This window comes from Urocitellus parryii, chromosome 8 (assembly GCF_045843805.1).
Source record: "Urocitellus parryii isolate mUroPar1 chromosome 8, mUroPar1.hap1, whole genome shotgun sequence".
Classification (NCBI taxonomy): domain Eukaryota; kingdom Metazoa; phylum Chordata; class Mammalia; order Rodentia; family Sciuridae; genus Urocitellus; species Urocitellus parryii.
The window spans coordinates 15,119,560-15,140,907 of NC_135538.1; the positions used below are offsets into that span (position 1 = coordinate 15,119,560).

Sequence of the window (21,348 nt, forward strand, 5' to 3'; positions counted from 1 at the left end):
AGAGGAGCTTACAGTTGCGAGTGCTACCACGCCCGACCTCCAGAGCAACTTCTAATGTAGAAGGGTCAATGCTCATACTAGCTCAATGCTGTTAGACATCGTCTCTTGTTTACCTAAAGAAGGGATATAGCACAGCCCTGGAGCACCTAGGAAGGCCTCAATATATATATTTGGACAAATAAATGATGATTCCCAAATTTCCTGCTTAATTAGCATGGGTTCCACTTGGGCCCTGCCTAAATTTGGCTAACTCACAGAACCTCTCTGAATTCATTTCTTCATCCTTAAGATACGAATGTGAGCCAGGCACGGTGGTGGCACATACTGATAATTCCAGCTCCTCGGGAGGCTGAGTAAGGAGGACCGCGTGTTCAAGACCAGCAATTTACTGAAAAACTGTATCAAAATAAAATAAAAAGGGCTGGGAACAGCTCAGTGCTGGTGCTCTTGCCTAGCAAGTGCCAGGCCCTGTGTACAAACCCCAGTGGTAGAAAAAAATTAAAAATATAAGGATGAAATATTGTACATCACTTTACTGCATACACTGAAGCAAGGGAGAGAAAGCACACGGCAAATGTGCTGTACAGGCTTTCAGTAATATTATTATTCAGTGAGGCAGTGGGGTGGAGAGAAAGAAAGGTTTCCTCTGAAGTTCACCGAAATAGATACTGCTATTCATAACACACTTCATGAAAAGAATTCATTTTTTACTGTGCTATGATTATGATTTGATAATAAGGAGTGTGATTTTTCTATGAATAATTAAGGAAAAATTCACAACTGGATGCCTCGTGAAGGATTTAGTGAGTGGGTACTTACTTGTTTTACTCTTATTTTTAAACATGAAAACATCCTAAGAAATGTTTCTATTTTAAAATATTTTAATTTTAATAACACACACACAACATATAATTTACCACCTTAGCCACTCTGAGCGTGCAGTTCAGGGGTGCTGAGCACATTCACATCTTGATACAAGCCACCCCAACTCCACCCATTGAACAGCCACTCTGACCCCGACCCCAGGCCCTGGCAACCACCATTCTGCTGTCTGCCTCTGGGAATCTGGCAGCTCCAGGTCCCTCCTACAAGTGGAGTCACACGGGTCCCCCTGTATCTGGCTTGCCTCTGAGCACAGTGCCCTGCAGGAGCACCCGGGGCACATGTCAGAACTGCACTCCTTGAGGGTGACGTGCTCCGGTGCATGCACTTGGCTTGTCCATTCACCATCTGTGAATGATGCTGCCGAGAGCATGGGTTGACGAATATCCCTTTGAGCCCCAGCTTCCAACCCTTTCAAGGGAATGTGCATCTTTGGTCAACACCAAAGTTACTTCCTTTCTCCTGTTTACTAGAAAGCGTTTTGAGGAGGTTCCAGGCGGAGTTTATGGAGTCGTGGTTTTAGTCTCTTTAGGAGAATTGCAACCACCCACACACAACAGAGGATCCAAACAAGATGGTACTGGGACGTCAGGAAGAGGCCAGCGTGGAAGCGAACCCTGTGTCTCTTGCTCACTCTCGCTACCCTGCCGAGCTCTGTGGCCAGCAGGCACTGGTGTCTAGCCCTGGCAGTGGCACTTCTGCTACCCGAACCTCAGCTTCACCATCCCTGGAGAAGAGGAAGGTGGTTCCTGGGGGCTTTAACATGTCCAGTACCATCCCCTGAGTCCCTGAGAGAATGTGCCATCTGCACCCCGAGCTTGGGTCAGGAGACCCTGTGTTGAATAAATAAAGGGCTTCAGCTCACAAAGGAGGAAGCCTACGCCCAGGGCTCCCCAGGGATTCCGATGATGGTGTTTCTTTTTCACTCATATGTATCAGTAAATAAATAAAAATATCAGTTAACTTATCTTTGGGGTTTAGTGTAAAAATGAAAAACTGCCCTGATAAGGTACTTCCACTGGAGGTCATCTATTTATATTGAATCAGTAGGAGAGGACTTCCTATTGACTCTCTGCTTGATTTTGGAGAGAAGCATGATTTTTTTGGGGGAAAAAAAAAGCCGAACTCAGTCCAATGATCTAAATTCCCTTGAACAGCTCTGTGGCCAATGATACCTTGTATAGAACAAATTATGTGGTAAAACAGATTATGCGTTCTTATGCATTCATCATTGCTGGCCTGGCTCCCCCGGGCTCTGTGAACGTTGACTAACCTATTTACTCACATCTTTCATCCTGTTATGCCTGGTGTCTGGCACAGTGGCCTGCACACAGTAGGCCTCCCACGAGCGTGTGCTGAACGAACAAATAACCCTAACGCTCTCAGGCAAGCACTGTCACGCTGTCGGAGCTTCGGGGACTTTGTGTATGAAGAACTTGGGAGTGATGAACCAGTGTGACAGATCGGAGGGCAGGACTGAGGTCCTGCATAAACACCACTCCTGCTGCCGGAGGCCCCAGACTGCAGGGGAACCACGGAAAGCAGCAAAGGCTGGCAAGGCATCAAAGGAACCGAAAAGGCCTCCAGGGAAGGACAGGAAAGGTCTCCACAAGCAAAAAAGGGAAGAGAAAGGCACGGCCCAGGTGCAAGTGGAGCAAACAAAAGCCTATTCTGAAAACAGTAGCCGTCCTATTATATACTACACAGCCGAAAACTATGGTCAACAACAGAGACCTGTGTCTAGAGTTCCTCTGAACTAAAACTATGTTAAACTTCATATTCATCAAGAATATCACTCTAAACACTGTACATCAATTCCTTCCCAAATCTCCAAAACGTTTGTTTCATGAAACCGAAATACTTAGAACAGAGCTGTCCGATGGGATGTTCTGCCATAATGGAAATGTCCTATGGCCCAGTAGCCACTCACCTCTTGTGGCTATTAAAGCATTTGAAACAACACCAGGGCGATGCAACTAAGAAACTGAATTCTTAATTTTATTCAGTTTAAATAGCCACATGTGGTCTTAGTGCAGCTCTGGAAAATAGTCTCTTGCACACAGTAGGCACACCATGAGTCTCTTGCACACACTAGGCACTCCATAAACATTAGCTGAGCGACACCTGAAGGTTAAGCTGGAGAATAGGATGGTCTTTGTTTTATTATACTCATGGTATATGGTGATCCAGGCTCACAGAAGCTGAGTTACTGAAAAAAGGTATATTCTACTTTCTGAAATTATGGCTTTGCCAGTAAATGATGGAGCTGGAGAAGAATATCATGTTAAGTGAAATAAGCCAGTCCCCCAAAACCAAAGGCTGAATGTTTTCTCTGATTTGCAGATGCTAATTCACAATAAGTGGGAGCTGCTAGGGAAGAATAGAGGTACTTTGGATTAGACTGAGGGGAATGAAGGGAGGGGAGGGTCCATGGGGCTAGGGAGAATAAAGAATAAACTGGACATTATTACCTTATGTGCAAATATTATTACATGACCGGTGTGATTCTACATCATGTACAACCACAAGAATGAGAAGTTATACCCGTTTATGTTTGATGTGTCAAAATGCATTCTACTGTCATGGTTAACTAATTAGAACAAATAAAAATATTTTTTTAAAAAAGAAAGTATATTCTGCTTGAAAAGGTTTGGGAAATGCCCACAATGTTTATTTTGTTTTTCCTTTTTGGTACCAGAGATTGAACCCGGGATGCTTAACCATTGAGCAACATCCCCAGTCCTTTTTTAGATTTTATTTTGAGACAGGGTCCTGCTGAGTTGCTTAGGGCCTTGCTAAGTTGCTGAGGCTGGCTTTGAACTTGAGATCCTCCTGTCTCAGCCTCCTGAGCGGTTTGGATTATGGTGTGCACCACCATACCCGGCCCCACTTTAGTCTTTAAATCAAATTATTTAAAGACCTTATTTATGAATCACTAGAATAAAACTGATCTATAAAATCCAGAGAACAGTTAACTTACGTTTTTAAATTTTTTTTTTTTTGGTGATAAAATTATGGACCCAAAGCAAAACAAACAAAAATAAAAACAAATGTGTAATAGAACCAGAGTTCTAAAATGAAGCTACTAAGGGATGGAGATGTAGCTCAGTGGTAGTAGACCACATGCCTAGTATGTGCCCTGGGTTCAATCATCAGTACTGGGAAAAAAAGTGGAGGGGGCGGATTAGAAATGGAGGCATAAAGGCTATATAACGTGATGTCTCAGCTCACCTGGAGGTTGGTGCTAAAGTCTGCAGCACTGGACATCATTAGAAGAGCCAGGAAAAGGGTGTGTCCTCTGTTATCCTTACCTGACCATCCCTTAGTGAGCCCACACTGCTGCCCAGGTGCAAGAACACTGCTGTTTCTTCAGCTTGCACCAAATGAAGTGGTTGGCAGGCATCAGGACTATCTATACTGAGTAAAAAAATACATTGTTCTTCTGTTTTCCCAAGTCCACAGAGTTGAATTCAAGTACATTAAAAGTTCTCATGCTGTGATACTGGGACAACTTATTTCTATGCCCATTAAGTATTTAAAGGGAGGATCAATTAACAATTTTTTAGGTTGAACAGAAATCTCCAGGTACACAGTAATTATTTCAGTTTTTAGTTTATATTTTAAATGAAGCATAAGTTTTGAATAACATACAAGAACAGTTCAGCATATAGCCCAGCCTTTCCTGTAATTCAAATAAGAGTACAATTCTAAACTGTAGAAGTTAATTTACACTGACCATACCCCACAGGTACACGGGGTTGCATTACAAACATACCACCTGGTGTCCAGGGAGCAGCTCGGTCCTTGTTACTGAGAACAACAGGCTCCTGTATCCCTGACACAAAGCATACCCTTGGCTGGAAACCAACACATCTCAGCTACCAAAAGCATGTGTGCTGACTTCCCGGAGCCTTTCCCTGAGCTTGGGTCTCCATGGGATCATTGGCCTGAGCAGCAGGTTGGGGACCCTGGGAGGAATTCATTCTCTTAAGGCAACTGCTGTGTGTTATGGAGATAACTGGGTCTAAGAAATGAGCTCCTAGTTAGAAAATTTGCACTTATTCCTGAGAAATGATGAAGATGATGAATTGACATGGGAGATCTTTGATTACTCAACAGAATATTACATGTCAAATAAAGGAATTGATAGGCACATGCTTTTTTAAAGATCCCACTCAGATGAAGGAAGAGGGCTGACATTGGAGGAACCCGCATGGCCTAATTCAAGTACCATTGTGATGTAGCTGCTCCTTCCTCTCTTACAAACCTGACTTAGGAACATTGGTGTGTTATCTAGGAGTGCATCGAACCAACTCAAAATGAGTTTCCCAAGGTCCAAGTGGTTTAACATATGTGCTACCTTTACTGTTTATACCTGCAATAATACTTAAGTAATGTTGTTCACGAACTTGCTTTCAGTTTGAGATAATGAACAGTCTCACAATGAGACTACAATGGTCTCATCTAAATTTAAGAAAGTCTGCAGATGGATGGGGTGGGAGGAGTAAAGACAGCTGTCTATCTTGTGGTATGACTCTGATAGCTCATTTTAGATTCTGTCGAAATTTTAGAGAAAATAATGCATTTCTAGAAACTTTCATCACCCTGACATTCCATTTTTCATGGCAGAAGGGTGCATTTAAATGAATTTTTAAGGATCCTTGTGATGTATAAAAGGATCTCATCAGGTGCTGTTTTGACCATATGGGAAACAAAGCTGGGGCAGGCTCTGTGGGAACCACACAGGTGAGCAGGATGCTCTGCAAGTTGGCTGGTTCTCGGGGAGGCTCAGTTCTCTTGGGACTCTCCCTCTAACCCAGAAGGATAAGGCACTTGGCAGGCTGCGTGGGATGAGAGAACTCAGAGGCCAGTGTGGGGGAAGAACACAGCAGTGAAACGCATCTGAGGAGAGTCTGCATAAAGTCTGGGCTAGCAGGAGGCGATGTGGGATTCGGAGTAGAGTCCTGGAAGGAGGCTTATGAGGGGCTGCAGCAGTTGAGGCTGGATGACCGAAGGTCTTTAAAGGCAGCTCAGTCCTAACTAAGAAAGCAAGACATTACAGGGTGGAGGCAAGGGAGATTCATGAATAAGATGCTCACCGACTGGACGGTGTGAGGGGCAGCTCTCCATGGAACACCCCAATACTCCTGTGCACAAAGAAGAGAGCTAGAGAGAGCTGGCAGGCCCAGGGCAACCACAAGTGAGTGGCCAGTGGGAAGGACAGAGCAGGAGACCATTGTGTAGGGACAGGAACGACACAAAGAAGGGGCATGTTTCCTTCCCCCTAGAGGGCTTTTAAAAATTACTATGAAATATAAGAGACACACACAGAGATTTAAAAAAAAAAAACTACATTAAGTTTTAAAATTCTATTGACTCAACAATGTGAATGTACTTAGTGCCACAGAACTGTACACTTAAAAGTGGTTAAGATGAGGCTGGGGAAGTGGCTTAGTGGTCAAATTCTTGCCTACCATGTGTGAGGCCCTGGGCTCCATTTCTAGTATCGAAAAAAAAAAAAAAGTTGAAGTGGGAAATTTTGTTATGAACATTTTTACCACAATAAAAAAATCCCACTGTATATACATGGATATAAACATACATACATTTATTTATTTAAAATTTGAGGCTCTGGTTGCAAATGCCTTAAGTCTAATTAAAAGGAAACTCAAAACCTCAATGTCTGTTCAAATTTGAATCTTTAAAGAAATATGAAATCATTTCTCAATAATCAACCAAACCAAACCAAATCAAAACATGCCCTCCCGTTAAAAAGACCAGCAGGGGAGAAACCACCCCTAATGGAGGGGATGGGAGAGTGTCAGGTTCAGATCTCAGAGGCCAGCTGCCTTCAGGGTGTCCCTTCTAGCCCCCACTGCGATCAAGAGGATGGTTCCATATAAGTGACAGGAAAGACCTTTTAACAAAACAAACATGATTCTTTCTTGCAGTCAAGGTTACACCTCAAAATGTTTACAAGGTTAGAGGAAGGATATGGAGATGATTTTCAACTTCAGCAAACAGTTCACAAACAACATTCAGACTCTGAATTTCAAGTCAAGTTTTCAGTGTCAAACCTCCTACTTTGCAAAAATGACTCTTTTCATAACATCATGAATGACTCCCAATTCTCAACCAGAAGCAAAAACAATGTATATCTTGGTTTAATTGCCCTTTTATCATGGTACATTAGAAACTCTGGTTTTTGCTGGGCACAGTGGCACATCCCAGCAACTTCGGAGGCTAAGGCAGTAGGATCCCAATTTCAAGGCCAGCCTCAGAAACTTAGTGAGATACTGGCTCCAAAGAAAAGAAATAGAGCTGGGGATGTAACTCAGGGGTAGAGCATTCCTGGGTTTACTCCCCAGTACTAGGGTGTTGAGGGAAAGAAAGTCTGCTTTCTTTTGTGAACTCTAAGGGACATACTAGGCTTCTAATGCCTAGTTTTAACCCACTAAAAAAAAGAAAACAAACATACCTAGAGTTTGATAAAGTTACTCTAAGTTACTCTTTTTTTTTTTTTTGAACTGGGATTTAACTACCAGTCTTTCTAATTTTTTTTATTTTTGGACAGGGGGTCTTGCTAAATTGCTGAGACTGGCCTTGAACTTGCTATTCTCCTGCCTCAGCTTCCCGAGTCCCTGGGACTACAGGTGTGCGTCACTGTGCCCAGCTGCAAGAAAATTCTTGGAAGGTCAATTCAGGAGGTTTGTTCGCTTTGTGAGGTGAACATGATGGGAAAGAGAGTTAACGTGGATCGGCAGCTCTTATGCTGTAGCATTAAACCTGAGATATTATCTATCTATCTATTTATTTTTAATTTAATTTTTTTTTAAATTAAAAAAAATTTGAGACAGGGTCTCACTAAATTGCTGAGGCTGGCTTTGAGCTTTCAGTCCTCCTGTGAAGGTGGTGTCAACGTCAGATGCTGTTGTATAGTGGGAGAAGCTGAAGCTCAGAGATGAGTCAGTTTGTCTAAATTTATATCCATAGTAGAAGGCAGGCCTGGGCAAGATTGGAATAGAGACCCTCAGGCTTCAGCCTTCTCATTATAATATGCATCGAGTCTCCATCTGTTATGGGGCAAGTCCATCACCTTCCCAGCCTTTTTGCAGTCCTGGGAAAGGAGCCCAGGACCTCAGGCATGCGAGGCAAGTGCTCTATCACTGAGCTACACCCCCAGCTCTACCTTCCCATCTACAATGCAGAGCTGAGCCCACATCCCAGATGGATTTGGTAAGATATGCCAGAAAAAATGTCTGGAAGAGGGAATTCTTAGCTGATGAGATGTAAATGCATAACTAGATTTTCTCTCTGCTGTGAAATGTCCCTCTATGCTTGCAGATACGGAGACCCTGTATTAGTCAACAGGAAAGATGCAACGGTCAGTAGTAAAACTGGAGAAGCCAAAGAGACGTTGGTTTGGGGAGGGCTTTTATCAGTTTCTTAAAAGGGTCTGTGATCTCTTAAAGGGTTGCAAGGAAACGATCTACTGTGTTCCAAATTTAAATACATTAATTTTCACATGATAGTCTTCTTTTGGGCAACTAGGCCACTGCATCTCATTTTGTATTTTTGAAGTTTTATTCTGAATTCATTAGCTGCTGCCTCATGAACTATATAGTCAGAAGTTGCCTATTCTTGAATTAGAAGCTACTCAGGTAAAAATGATGCAGAATAGTTCTCCAGGTAACAGCAACTGCTTAACTCAGTTTCTATAAAGCTCAGCAAGGGCTCCCAAGTCATAGGGCAGGTTGTTTTTTGCTTTAATTGTGGGTTTGTTGTCAGAAAGCCTGGCATGCTGCGTCTGGCCCTCAGTATCCCTGGGCGCTGGTTGCTTCCACTTCTCTCTAGCTGTTCCTCTTTCCTCTTAGGGTTTGGGGACAATTTCTACTTTGTACACAAAAGCAATCAGGCCCGGGACTGGGATGATAGCTCAGTGGAAGAGTGCTAGCATGTGAGAGGCACTGGGTTCGATCTTCAACACCACATAAAAATAAATAAATAAATAAATAAAGGTATTGTGTCCATCTACAAATAAGAATAAACAAATAAATAAAAGCAATCAGGCCCAAGTTCCAGGGCTACTTCACATTTCCTAAAATGATCTCAGGTTTCTTCCTCTTGTAACACAAGACTGAGCTGGGAATGGAGCAGGAGATAAGATACCAACAATCCTGTACAGAATACAGGTGTCCTTCCTGATCTACAGGTTTTGCATTGGCAGTCCAATGATTGAAAATATGTGGGAAAAAATTATATGCATTTCTGAACATGTGTGAACTTTCCCTTTGTCATCATTCCCTGGGCTATACAGTATGACAACCTTTTTTTTTTTTTTTTTTTTTTGATACTGGGGATTGAACCTGGGGCATTCTACCACTGTTATATCCCCAGTCCTTTTTATTTTTTTTATTTTGAGACAGGGTTTTGCTGAGTTGCTAAGGCTGGCCTCAAACTTGTGATCCTCCTGCCTCAGCCTCTCTAGTCTGCTGGGATTATAGGCTCCTGGCTGGCCAGTATAACTATTCTTAACATGGTGTTTACATTGTATTAGATACTTAAGTAATCCAGAGGGTATTTAAAGTACATAGGAGGATGTGCGTAGGTTGTATGCAAATCCTATGCCATTTTCTTTAGGGACTTGAGCATCTGCAGATTTTGATATCCTTTGAGTGGCCTGGAGCTAATTCCCATGAATGCTGAGGGACGATTCTACATTACTGGGGAAATAAACTCCAGCAAGGTGGCAAAAGGCACACAGGAATCCAGTTTGTACACAAAAGCAGAGGTAGGAGGGAGATTTATTCTAAAACATTTATAACCTCTTTGTTCTGGAGAGCTACCCTCTACCTATCTAGCTGCTCAGCATCAAAGGTTTGATTGTGGAGGGGGAAAAAAAGGTTGCAGGAAACCATAATTTAACCCATTGTTTAACCAGGACTGAATAATGCAAGAAATCAAGGGAAAAACTTCTGAGCTCCATTACTGACTGCACCATTGAATTCGGACTTCTATATGGCTACAGACACAGTGACAAATGGCCTCACATTATCTGGAATCTTCTTCCAGATGAGGCGCTCAGCTGTCAGGGATACAGCAAAGGGGGCAGGAGCTTCAATTGCTCTTTGCATACGCTACCCTGGTGCCAAGGCTGAGCCACTGACTTCCTTGCTATTGAATCCAAGGCTTCTGTTGTAAGGCAAAGAAGAGGGGGCAGGCAGAGGGACCAAGAGCCCTGGCCTTGAGGCCACCTATCGGACGTGGGACTTTAGACCTTGTTATTAAACCTTTGCCCCGTCCCCAGCAGAGGTTTTGCAGCATGATCCTAAGAGGAATGGGAATTCAGAGGTGACAATGGTGCAGGGTCTCAGGGAGCAGGAAGAAGCTGGAGTTTGCTTTTTGAGCTGTGCTGCACAGTGTGGTGAGTGTAGCCAATACTGAGCACTGTGCTTTTCAATAGCCCTCCGAGTAAACCTCAGATGTCCTCACCACAAAAAGGTTAAACATTTGGGGTGTGGACTGGTTACTGAGCTTGATTTCACATTGTATTTGGGGATCAAAGCATCACTTTGTTCACTATAAATATACACAACTACAGTTTTTCAAAATATAATGATAATAAATGGAATGTAGAAAAAATTAAAACATCAGTGGAAAGGAAAAGGGCTCCTCTTAGGGTTAGTGCATGTCTGAGCCCAGCTCAGAAACCTTTCCTCTGTTACTGATCTTCTTTTTGCTGGATCGTTTGCCTCAAAGAGAACCACATTGTGTGAAATCACTCATTTTAAAACTGCTTTTAAATGATACATTTCTCTGATATAAGGGGGGTGACTCAAAGTGGGGTAGGGAGGGAGAGCACGGGAGGAAAATTACCTCTAGATAGGGAATAGGGGCGAGAGGGAAAGGGAGGGAGAAGGGGAATAGCATGGATGGTGGAAGGAGACGGTCATCATTATGCAGAGAGTTTAAAGTACATACATGTATGAAGATGTGAATTTGGTGTCGACATACCTTATATACAAACAGAGATATGAAAAATTGTGGTATATATGTGCATTAAGAATTGTCATTCAATAAAAAAGAGTATATATAAAAATAAAATAAAATCTTCACAATTAAAAAAATAATAAACTGCTTTTGCCACTTGGGGTGGGCTGTTCCAATTATGTGGTGATGGGTCTGAGGCGCTCATGGAGGAACATGGAAGTGGGTGTTCTGACAGTGATCTGTGGAGAATGTACTGGGAGTCTGCTAGGTGTGGGCGACATGCCGGTACAGAAACCAAGGATCACCTCAGCACCAAAGCACAGACACACAGGATCACCACCACCACCCACCACTGAGGTGGCTTTGGCCCCTCTATTTTATGCTCAGCATCTCCAGTGTCAGAGAACTCCCAGCTTCCGGTGAGGGTATTTTTCTTTATGCTGACCCCAAATCTCCTCTCCTTGTTGATCTTGACCACCTCTGAAACCAAGAACACTCTAGCCCTTCAGTCACCAAATAGCTTTTCCACGCGACAAACCTTTTCTGTACTAACCATCCCAATTCATTCCCAAAGCCCTTCATTCCACAAGCTTGTTCTGAGTACCAAAGATGACCCTAAGTTGGCAGGATTCTGTCATCCTTTGATAATTTTTTTTTTTTTTAAACTTTGTAGTACCGTGGATGAAAACCCAGGGGCACTCTACCAGTGAGTTACATCTTCAGCTCTTTTTTGGAGACAGGACCTAGAACTTCCATCCTCCTACCTCTGTCTCCCGAGTAGCTGAAGTCAAAGGTGTGCACACTGGGCCCAGCACTGTGTCCTTACTGTTAAGCCGCGTCTCTGCGTCACTGCCCTGGTAGCTCTGCCTCCCCACCCTTCCCTCACGCTCACACCTGACGCGGCCCTGGGCTCTGAAGAACAGGGCCAGGTAACACTCTGTCATTCTGGCTCTTCTCCCAGCCCTGCTTCTTTCTGGCTGTGGGTCATGGGGCAGATTCCTCATCTGCTTGTGCTTCAGTTTTTTATCCACAGAATGGAAAGATTTCATCAGTTCTGGCCTAAAGGGATGTCAGGACGAAAGAAGTGGACATATGCAGTGTGTCCACTGAGTGTCCCACAGAGAGCTTGCTTCAGGGCAGCCTCAGCAAGAGGTTAACCTGGAGCTCTTGCTGATGTAGCTGGGAGCTTAGAGATAAGGTTGCCACGCCCTCTTCAATGGCTTTTTTTCTTTTCCCCTTCGGCTTCACTTATAATGTTGATTTATGTGAGCAGGAGAGAGGAGTGATGTAACCCTCGATGACATCGGAGACACAAATGGAATGTGAGGGGGAAACAGGAAGGGGCGAAGCAGCTGTTGGCTTGAGGGCTGAGCTCTCTGGCAGTCATGGACGTCCCCTGAGGACAAATCCACTGGCCAGGACAAGACTCACGAAATGCAGAATGGAGACATGAAGTGGTTCCCAGGATAAACTGAGGAGTAGAGCGAGGACGAGGAAATTCAGATTTCCTGACTTAATGCCCGTAGTCTTGATGTATTAAAAACCGACTGGAGGGGCTGGGGTTGTGGCTCAGTGGTAGAGCACTTGCCTAGCACATGTGAAGCACTGGGTTTGATCCTCAGCACCACATAAATATAAATAAATAAAGGTTTTGTGTCCATTTACAACTAAAAATATTAAAAAAAAATACTAGAAAATCCAGCAATCTGAGTGTATAGCCAAAAGAAATGAAAAGAAGATCTTGGAGATCTTTTGATGTATGCTCATAGGCTACTATTTTTTCTTCAGTGCTGGCGATGGAATCCAGAGCTCTACCACTGAGCTATATCTTCAGGTCTTTTATTTTTTGTTTTGAAACAAGGTCTTACTATATTGTCCAGGTTGGCCTCGAACTTGTGATCCTCTTGCTTCAGCCTCTTAAAAAGCTAGGATTACAGGTGTGCAACACCCCATGCCCTGCTGCTGAAAAGCTTTGAACATAGATGTTTAGAGCAGCATAGTTTACAATAGCCACGAAGAGGAAATAACCCAAGTGCCCATCAATAGATGACTGCATTAGCAAAATGTGCTGTGCACATACAACAGAATATAATTCAGCCCTAAAGAGAAAGGCAACTTCAACACATGCTACAATATGCATGAATATTATGCTAAGTGAAATAAGCTAGACACAAAAAGACTAAAACTGTGTGATTCCCTTATATTAGAGGTAGGTAAAGAAATCGAACCCACGGAGACAGAAGATGGAATGGTGACATCCAGGGGCCATGGGGAGGGGCCATGGGGAGTTGATAGTTGCACTCAGAGTCTCAGTCTTGCAAGATAAAAACCAATCCTGGAGATTGGTGGCACGACAGTGTGAATGCACTTAATATTGCTGAACTGTGTGCTTAAAAGTCGTTAAGATGGTAAACTTTGTTATATGTATTTTATTTCAATGAGAGAAACACACACACACACACACACACACACACACACACACACACACAATTTAGTTCAAGAAAACCAGGAGGGTATGTACCACACTAGAAACTGACACAGAATATGCCTCTCATGATTTCACAAGCCATGTGAAATTGCTCAAAACTCTCATTCCCAGGCAGTCAGTCCGTCCCTAGGGCACTGGCTGTGGAACCCTGCTCTCCAATGCACCTCTTCCTCGGGCCTGCTGTTTAGGGGCAGAGAATGGGCTTCAGGAGCACAGGTTGTGGGGACTGGGGTCTGCCCTGGGCACAGGGACCTGGTCAGATGGCTTAATGTCTTTGATCTTCAGCTGCCACCCTCCTTTTTAAATTTAGTGCTGGGGATTGAACACGGGGCCTCATGCATGCTGGGCAAATGGTGTACCACCGAGTGACATCCCTAGCTCTCTGTCTTTTCTGCAGGGCTGTCCTGAGAACCTGGGACAACCCAGGTAAGCAAAGTTCCCAGCCCTGGCTGAGGCACGAAATGAGAAGCACCGTTCCCCCTGCTGGAGCCCTTGTGATTACGTCTTACCTGAACGTCATACAGGAACTGGAAATGGCTTCCTTTATTCGCAGCTTCTCTCACGGCCCGAGCCAGGTCCACCGACCCTTTTCCACCAACCGACCAGTGATAGCAGGGGACTGCATCAAAGGCGCCAGCCCGCTTGGCCAGCTCACACACCAAGTCAATCTCGGCGCGGGTGTCAGTCCTGGTGATGAAAATCTTTGTGGTTTTGCATCTGTATTCACTTAGCGATGTTTTAAAAGAAAGACTAACCGTTTATACTCGACTTCGCTCCCTAACACCGAGTATATTTTAAACATCAAAAGTGGTCACATCATGTTTAAATAAATCAGACTTCAAGAAAAGCATGGGGGAAAAAAAAAAAACCCTAACACGACACAAATATTTCAAGTTGTTAAGGGTTTTTATAGAGAACATTCCATAACGTCTCTCTGTGATCACTCAGTCTTCAGCCAGAAATGGTTGGTGGAATTAAAGTGAACAAACAAAAAGTCAAGGAAATGGAAATCACCATATATACATATTTCATTTCCTTAATAATATTTTGAGGACACACTGGCTAAAGTGAAATCAAACTAAACAAACACAGAGAGCGCTGAGCATTTCTGTGAACTTTTAGATAAAACTGTGAAAGACCAAATACCCTCAAATCAAAGTTTAGTGCACAGGGGTCCCCGTGATAACACCCCTTAAAGCAAGAGACTTGACTTACTTGAAGACATTCAGTGCCACCACGACAGGCACCCCAAAGAGCTGAGCAATCTGAATTTGCTTCTGGAGGTTACAGCAGCCGTCGGCCACTAGCTGGATGTTCTGTGAGGGGTAAAGGGAGCCCGGTGTCACTTCCCATCAAACCTCCCGACCAAACTGGCCGTGGAACACTGGCAGCCTTTGCTTACAAATCTCCTCACTTTATTGTCCTAGAAGCTTTTAAAGAAGACCCTGGGTCATGTTTTGCCTCCAAGGAAAATGGGTGCAGAAGGAAGAGTTTCATTTGCAAAATAATTTACGAAATCATTTTGGGTCCATCCAATGACATATTTGGGTCTCTGGACTCACACCTTTTTCTGTTGATGACTGGCTGCCCGGGCCTATGCAGCATGCTCATGCTCTGCAGGCTGGTGGACAAAAGGCACAGGACCCTGGGATGGTGAGGAGCCCTGTCCATCTATTCCTGGCTGAAATCCCTGGTGCCATTTGAGGGAACTGAAAGGTACCATTACCAGGAAACCTGCCAATTTATGGAGGAGTCAAGTGGCTTCTGCTAAGTCATAAAGCTAAATGCATTATCTTCCAGAAGTCCGTTGTCTTCTATGCTCAAAGAAGACATGGATATATAAGCTTCAATATTTATTTCTGTCCTGGAGACCTTGAGGTCTGGTGGCTCAAACAGCTCTCCTGGGAGTATAGTAAATAACTCTACAGCCACGTTTCCTTGACATTTAAGCATTAGCCCTTCTAATTATTATTATTGTTTTTTTAAGTAGTGGGGATTGAACCCAGGGGTGCTTACCACTGAGCTACATTCCCAGACCTTTTAATTTTTTATTTATGGTCAAGGTCTTGCTAAGTTACTTATGACCTCCCTAAATTGCTGAGTCTGGCCTTAACTTGTGATCCTCCTGAGTTGCTGGGAATACAGGTGTGCAAACTAAATGGATTTTATCCCTTTATCCCACCCATTTCCTTCTGGATTCTTAAATAAACATATTTAATAAAAATTGTTTTTACTAGGAATTGAATCCAGGGATGCCACACCACGAGCTACATCCCAAGTCCTTTTTTAAGGTTTTTTTTTTTTAAATTTTGAGACAAGGTGTCACTAAATTGCTGAGGCTGGCCTTGAATCAGAGAACCTCCTCCCTCAGCCTTTGCAGTTGCTGGGATCATAGGTGTGTGACACCGTGTCTGGCAGAAAAACACATTTCTAAGAGGCCACTGGTGGCAGACACATTCACAAATGGTCAACTATAAGCCAGTGATGAACTGGATTCGAATGACTTTCCAAATAACTATCCAAAGAGTCCCTCTTACCTCCTCTGTATATTCTTTCTTTAGAGGGACACCAGCAGTTACCTGAAATAAAAAGAGGCAAAAACTAAGAGTAATCCCATAGAAATCCTTTCTCTAATCCATAAAGTTCACAAATCAGTCACTTTTGGGAAGGTGGCCCTATGTTAAACCAGACATTGTCAGCTTTGGCAAACTGTGGTCTTGTTTTGGGAAGCTTTTAAAACTACTGCAGTCTGGGTTCCCATAGGCCGAAGCAATCAGGACCCCAGGAATGATCCTATTTGAGTCAATGCTGAGAACTTTTGTACTGTTGACCATAATGCTAACACAAAATGGAACAATGTTAAATAACTGATTTATATAGGGTGCAGCATCATTCTAAATCATTTAAAGTAAGTGCTATTGTTTTTTCATTTTTTGGACGAGTATCTTACAATGCCCCACGGTGTTGTCAGGGAGGATGGTGTTTGACCAATTTATTATTGGTCATATTAAAGACATAGATTAAATTGGTTATTAATACTCATTTAAGAATAGAAAACCTAAATAGTTCTATGTTCATTAAAAAATTATGTTTGGAGTTAAAAAAAAATTCTACCCCACCACTATCACCAACGAGGAACAAGCCCAGACAGGTTTACAACTTTAAATAAAGCAAATATTCTAATGTTACACAATTCCTTGCAGGGTATAGAATAAAAGAACTCTCCTCAATTTTTTATTCTATGTGCTAACATCTCAAATAGATATAAAAATTATACCCAAAATGTTAGCAAACCAATTAGCAAATTCAGTTATTCATAAAAAAGATAATATATAACCAAATTGGATTTATTCCAGGAATGTAACACTCATTTAGTTTTTTCTTTTTTGGAGGTACTGGGGATGGTACCTAGGGGTGCTCTGGTGGGATACATCCCCTACCCTTTTTAGTTTATTTTGAGACAAGGTCTTGCTAAATTGCCAAGGCTGGCCTCAATTTGCAATCCTCCCACCTCAGCTCCTGAGTAGCTGGGATTACAGGCGTGCACCACTAGGCCTGGCTTCATTTGTATTTGAAAGTAATTTAAGTAACAACATTAAAGAGAAAAACTAAATCTTTGCATAGCTGAAAAAAAATTCAACATCTATTTATATAACAATTTGGCAAACTAAGAATAGAAGGTAATCTCCTCAATTTTACTAAAAATCTGTACAAATGCCATACTTAGTGATGAGCTATTAAAAGTGCCTCCTTTAAGATCAGGAATAAGAACAGGATGCCTGCCATCACCGCTCCATCTAACACAGTACTGTGACTAGGAAGTCGGGGTAAGTGACAAGAAATAAAGCATAAAGACTGCAAAGGAAGAAAGAAACCTGTTGCTATTTTCAGAAAAGTCTGCTGACACAGAACTCCCCAAAAGTATCTATAGCGAACATAGTACAACTATTAAGAGAATTTAGACAGGTTGTGGGATATAAAAGTAATTTATAAAAATAGAAATAATCTGTTAAGTTTCTTTAAAATATAAAACATATAGGAACAAATCTATAAAAAAACGTGGCAGGCCTTTATTGAACAATCTGTGACTTTTGTTTATAGTTAACTGTTATTTATGGGGTAACCTTTATATAACATATAGCCTGCCTCCTTTCTGTAGCTGCAGCACTGGGGATTGAACCCAGGGCCTTGTGCAAGCCAGGCAAGAGCTCTACCACTGCTCTATGTCCCCTGCTCCATTAACATTTAAAAGGCTTAAATCCATGAAGAGATGTTCAATATCCTTGGATATAAAGCTACAAAATCTCTCCCACATCCTTGATGGATTTAATGCCATCTCAACAAAAATCTCCCCCCAATTCTTTGTTGGACCTAATGAGTGAATCCTAAAATACATATGGAAATCAAAAGGGGGACTAATAGGCTAGGCAGCCATGAAGCAACAGGAGAGGGGCCTTGGCCTACAGGTAGGTATTCATGTGGCATATCAAGGACCAGAACAACTGAAGGCAGAGCCAGAGGAACCTAACAAACATGGAGAAGAACTGTTTAAGCACCTGGGGCTGTGCCAGTTGCTTATTAACACAGAAAAAAAAAAAAATGAAATCAGAGTTGGTCACGGCACCATAGGCCAGAACAGTAATAAGGGGTGAGATGGTTAATTTTATGTGTCAACGTGGTGGGGCCATGGGGTCCTCAGGTATTTGGCCAAAAAGTTATATCTGGGTATTTCTGTGAGGATTTCTGGACAAGATTAACATACAAATCCGTGGACTCTGAAGCAGGGCACTAAGTTCTCCATGATGGGAGCAGGTGTCAATCAATCAGCTGAAGATCCAAGTACAACAAAAAGACTGGTCTCTCCTAAGCCAGGGAGGATCCTTCCATCTCCATCTCACCATCAGTCTCCTGGTCTGCTGTGCAGATTGTGGACTTTCCAGGCTCCACAACCACGGGACCAATTCCTTAGGATAAATGCCCTTCCACACACATACACATTCTTTCTGTTGGTCGTAAGTTTCTGAGAACCCTCACTAATCAGATGTAGACCCAACGGTATGACAGAATCTAGTTCTTGTGTTGCACCAAGAATGGCGAGCACTTTGGAAGACAGGAGATGAATTTAAAATGATTGGGACTAAAATGGACGAGTTCAGGGGTCACAGGATTTTCCACTGCACAGATTATGGGAAAAAAAAAATAAGCTGAATAAACAGAAGAGGCAGCCGTGGCTATTTGTGTAATTCTATCAGAAGGAAGCAGAAATTAGAATGGACCAAAAATATTAGCACAGAGTTATTTCAAGTAAGAAGGAAAGACACAGAGATGGGTAAGACGGAAGACAGAGTAAGAAGATGAAAGTTCACTTATTATTCAGTTATTGAAAACATTCCCTGGCTACAGACTATGGCGGGCACCAGGGCACCAATGAATAGGACACAGTCCCTAATCTCAAGGGATCTAGAACTGGAGGAGCAGACACACCAATGACATTTATAAAACAACATGAGGCAGAAGGTGCTGCTGAAGCCCAGAGAGGGGTGTCCAGCTTCCCGAGTCTCCCATTGTGTTACCCTCGGTCCCTGCTGTGGTTTGGATCTTCAGTGTCCCCCAAAGGCCATGTGTCAAAGGTTTGGTCCCCAGGTGCTATCGGGAGGTAGTAAAACCTTAGGAAGCGAGAACTAGTTGGGGGACTTTAGGTCACTGGGGGCGACCCCTTAGGGAATTATTGACCCCTACCCTCTCTGTTTGCTTCTTTCACTTCCCAACCATGTTCCACCATGTGATCTTGTCGCAATGCCCTGCCCTGCCACTGGCACAAAAGCAACAGGGCCAACTGATCATGGTCTGAGACCTCAGTGATTATTAGCCAGATACATCTTTTCTCTTTATGAATGGATTATCGCAGGTATTTTTACAGTAAAGGACAATTTTGCAGTATCAGACAGCACACCCTGTATCTGTGTCTATCTGCAAACCCTGAGCCTTCTATAATCATCACCACCATAGAACAAGGACATTAAGTGGGAGTGGAGGAGACATAAAGGATTAACATGGGAAAACACAAACACTGTAGAACAGAGCACATGCATTGAGACAAAATGAAATAGAATTACAGGCCATGTAGAGAATTTTTACACAACAGAGACTGTAATCTGGAATAACATTAAACTGGAGGACAAAAGGTCTTGACTTTAGGTCTGACTGGTCCAGTCTCCTAGGCAGGTGGGGGATGTTACCAAGCCACTAGATGTCCACATGCTTGAGACTTCCTCCTTCTTTATAAAGAATGAAAAAACTCCACAATCTCTAAGCCCTTTCTAGTGTGAAAATTCCCCTCCTCATTTTTTTTTTTTTTGGTACTGGTGATTGATGCTTTACCACTGAGCTGCATCCTGAGGCCCCTTTACAAAAAATATTTTATTTTAAGACAAGGTCTCCCTGAATTGCTGAGGCTGACTTTGGACTTTCAATCTTGCTGCCTCGGCTTCCAGAGTTGCTGGGATTACAGGTGTGCACCACTGCACCTGGCCAGTATGAGAACCCTTTGAGTTTAAAGTTTTCAGGGTGGAAGGACAAGAAAGGAACATTCCAAATGCCTCTTATATAGGCAAAAATTGTTTTTTGAAGGTGGAATTTGGTCTACAGATTCAAAGTCTAAAGTCCAGGAATGACCACCACAACAACTGGTGTTTTGAGCAAAATCAGAATTCTTCAGGATTTACTATCTTATAAGATGTATTTTACATCAACCTTGTATTTGAGATGATAAAGCTTTGGGCCAAAACAAAGAGCTTGAGTATCTGGTATTAGGAGTGGACTTGGGATTTAGACTACCTTTAGCTTTTATTAAATGTTCAGCTCTGCATGGTAGACAGATCTGGCTCCCTGCCAGACTGGTAAAGCTGCCCACATTCCCTAGACCCTTCAAACCTCAGCATCCTTATCTGTAAAATGGAATTAAAATCTCTGCTTTTCCCAGGATGAAGAATTTCTTTTTTAAATTTTGCTTTTTTTTTTGTCTTCTTAAAAAAAGAATTTCCTTTTTTAGATTACGCTTTTATCATTTTTTAAGATTATGCTACCACTGAGCTACATCCCCAGACCTTTATGATTTTTTAATTTTGAGAAAGGGCCTTGCTAGGTTGCTGAGGTTGGCCTTGAACTTGCAATCCTCCTGCCTCAGTCTTCCCAGTTGCCAGGATTACAGGCTGAAGCAAGATCATTGAACAAAGCACGTTATAGTCTGCCTGATGGCAAACCTGTTATTTGTTTTTATATAACATTCTATATGATAATCATTGATTACATGGCTTTTGTGTACACAGTACCCCAATTAAGAAACTGGATTTGGGCTATGTATGGTAGCACATGCCAGTAATCCCAGCTACTCAGGAAGCTGAGGCAGGAAGATCATAAGACCCTGTCTGAAAATAAAAAATAAAAAGGGATGGGATGTAGCTCAGTGGTAGCGTGTCCCCGAGTTCAACCCTTAGTACAAAAAGAAAGATGATGTGGTAGTTTATCAATATTCTAATGATGAAGAAACTTAGAAACTTAAATTATTTTATTTTGAAATGATTAACCCAAAATAAAATTTATTTTTTCTCACTTGGAAGTTCTTCAAATGGAAAAACACCATCCCCACCCCCCGACCCCCCCCCAAAAAATCACAAACACCTTTTGTAAATTCTATGCATATTAAGACAGGTAAATATCAAAACTCCTCAAAAATGTGAAATTATGATTTGTGTTTTCCGAGCAGATTTCGCTTAGAAGCAACCCAGTGCTGCCAGAGGCCAAGTTGCAATAAACAGAAACAGAAGGAAAGTGGTTTTAGGTGAAATATGATGAGTTGTAGCCTCAGTGAACCAAAACCCTCTCTGTACAAATGCTGAAAACCCTCAGTCCTCAAAGAGATCACTCTAATCCTGATGTCCTGCCTTCAGGAACAAGAGCCTCTAAACTCCTGCTATCAAGTGGTCACG

General features: G+C 42.6%; 1 protein-coding gene across 2 annotated transcripts in view; it reads right to left on the minus strand.

Moving 5' to 3' along the window:
* The window catches only part of Mthfd1l (methylenetetrahydrofolate dehydrogenase (NADP+ dependent) 1 like), a 188,460-nt gene that overhangs the window by 59,171 nt on the left and 107,941 nt on the right, over nt 1–21,348 (minus strand). For both annotated transcript variants that reach the window (XM_026399935.2, XM_026399934.2), the window contains exons 22-24: nt 15,898–15,939; nt 14,576–14,676; nt 13,870–14,047 (exon numbers count right to left, since the gene is read on the minus strand). In XM_026399935.2, the coding sequence (XP_026255720.1) occupies nt 13,870–14,047; nt 14,576–14,676; nt 15,898–15,939 (321 nt within the window). The remainder of the gene's footprint in view (nt 1–13,869; nt 14,048–14,575; nt 14,677–15,897; nt 15,940–21,348) is intronic.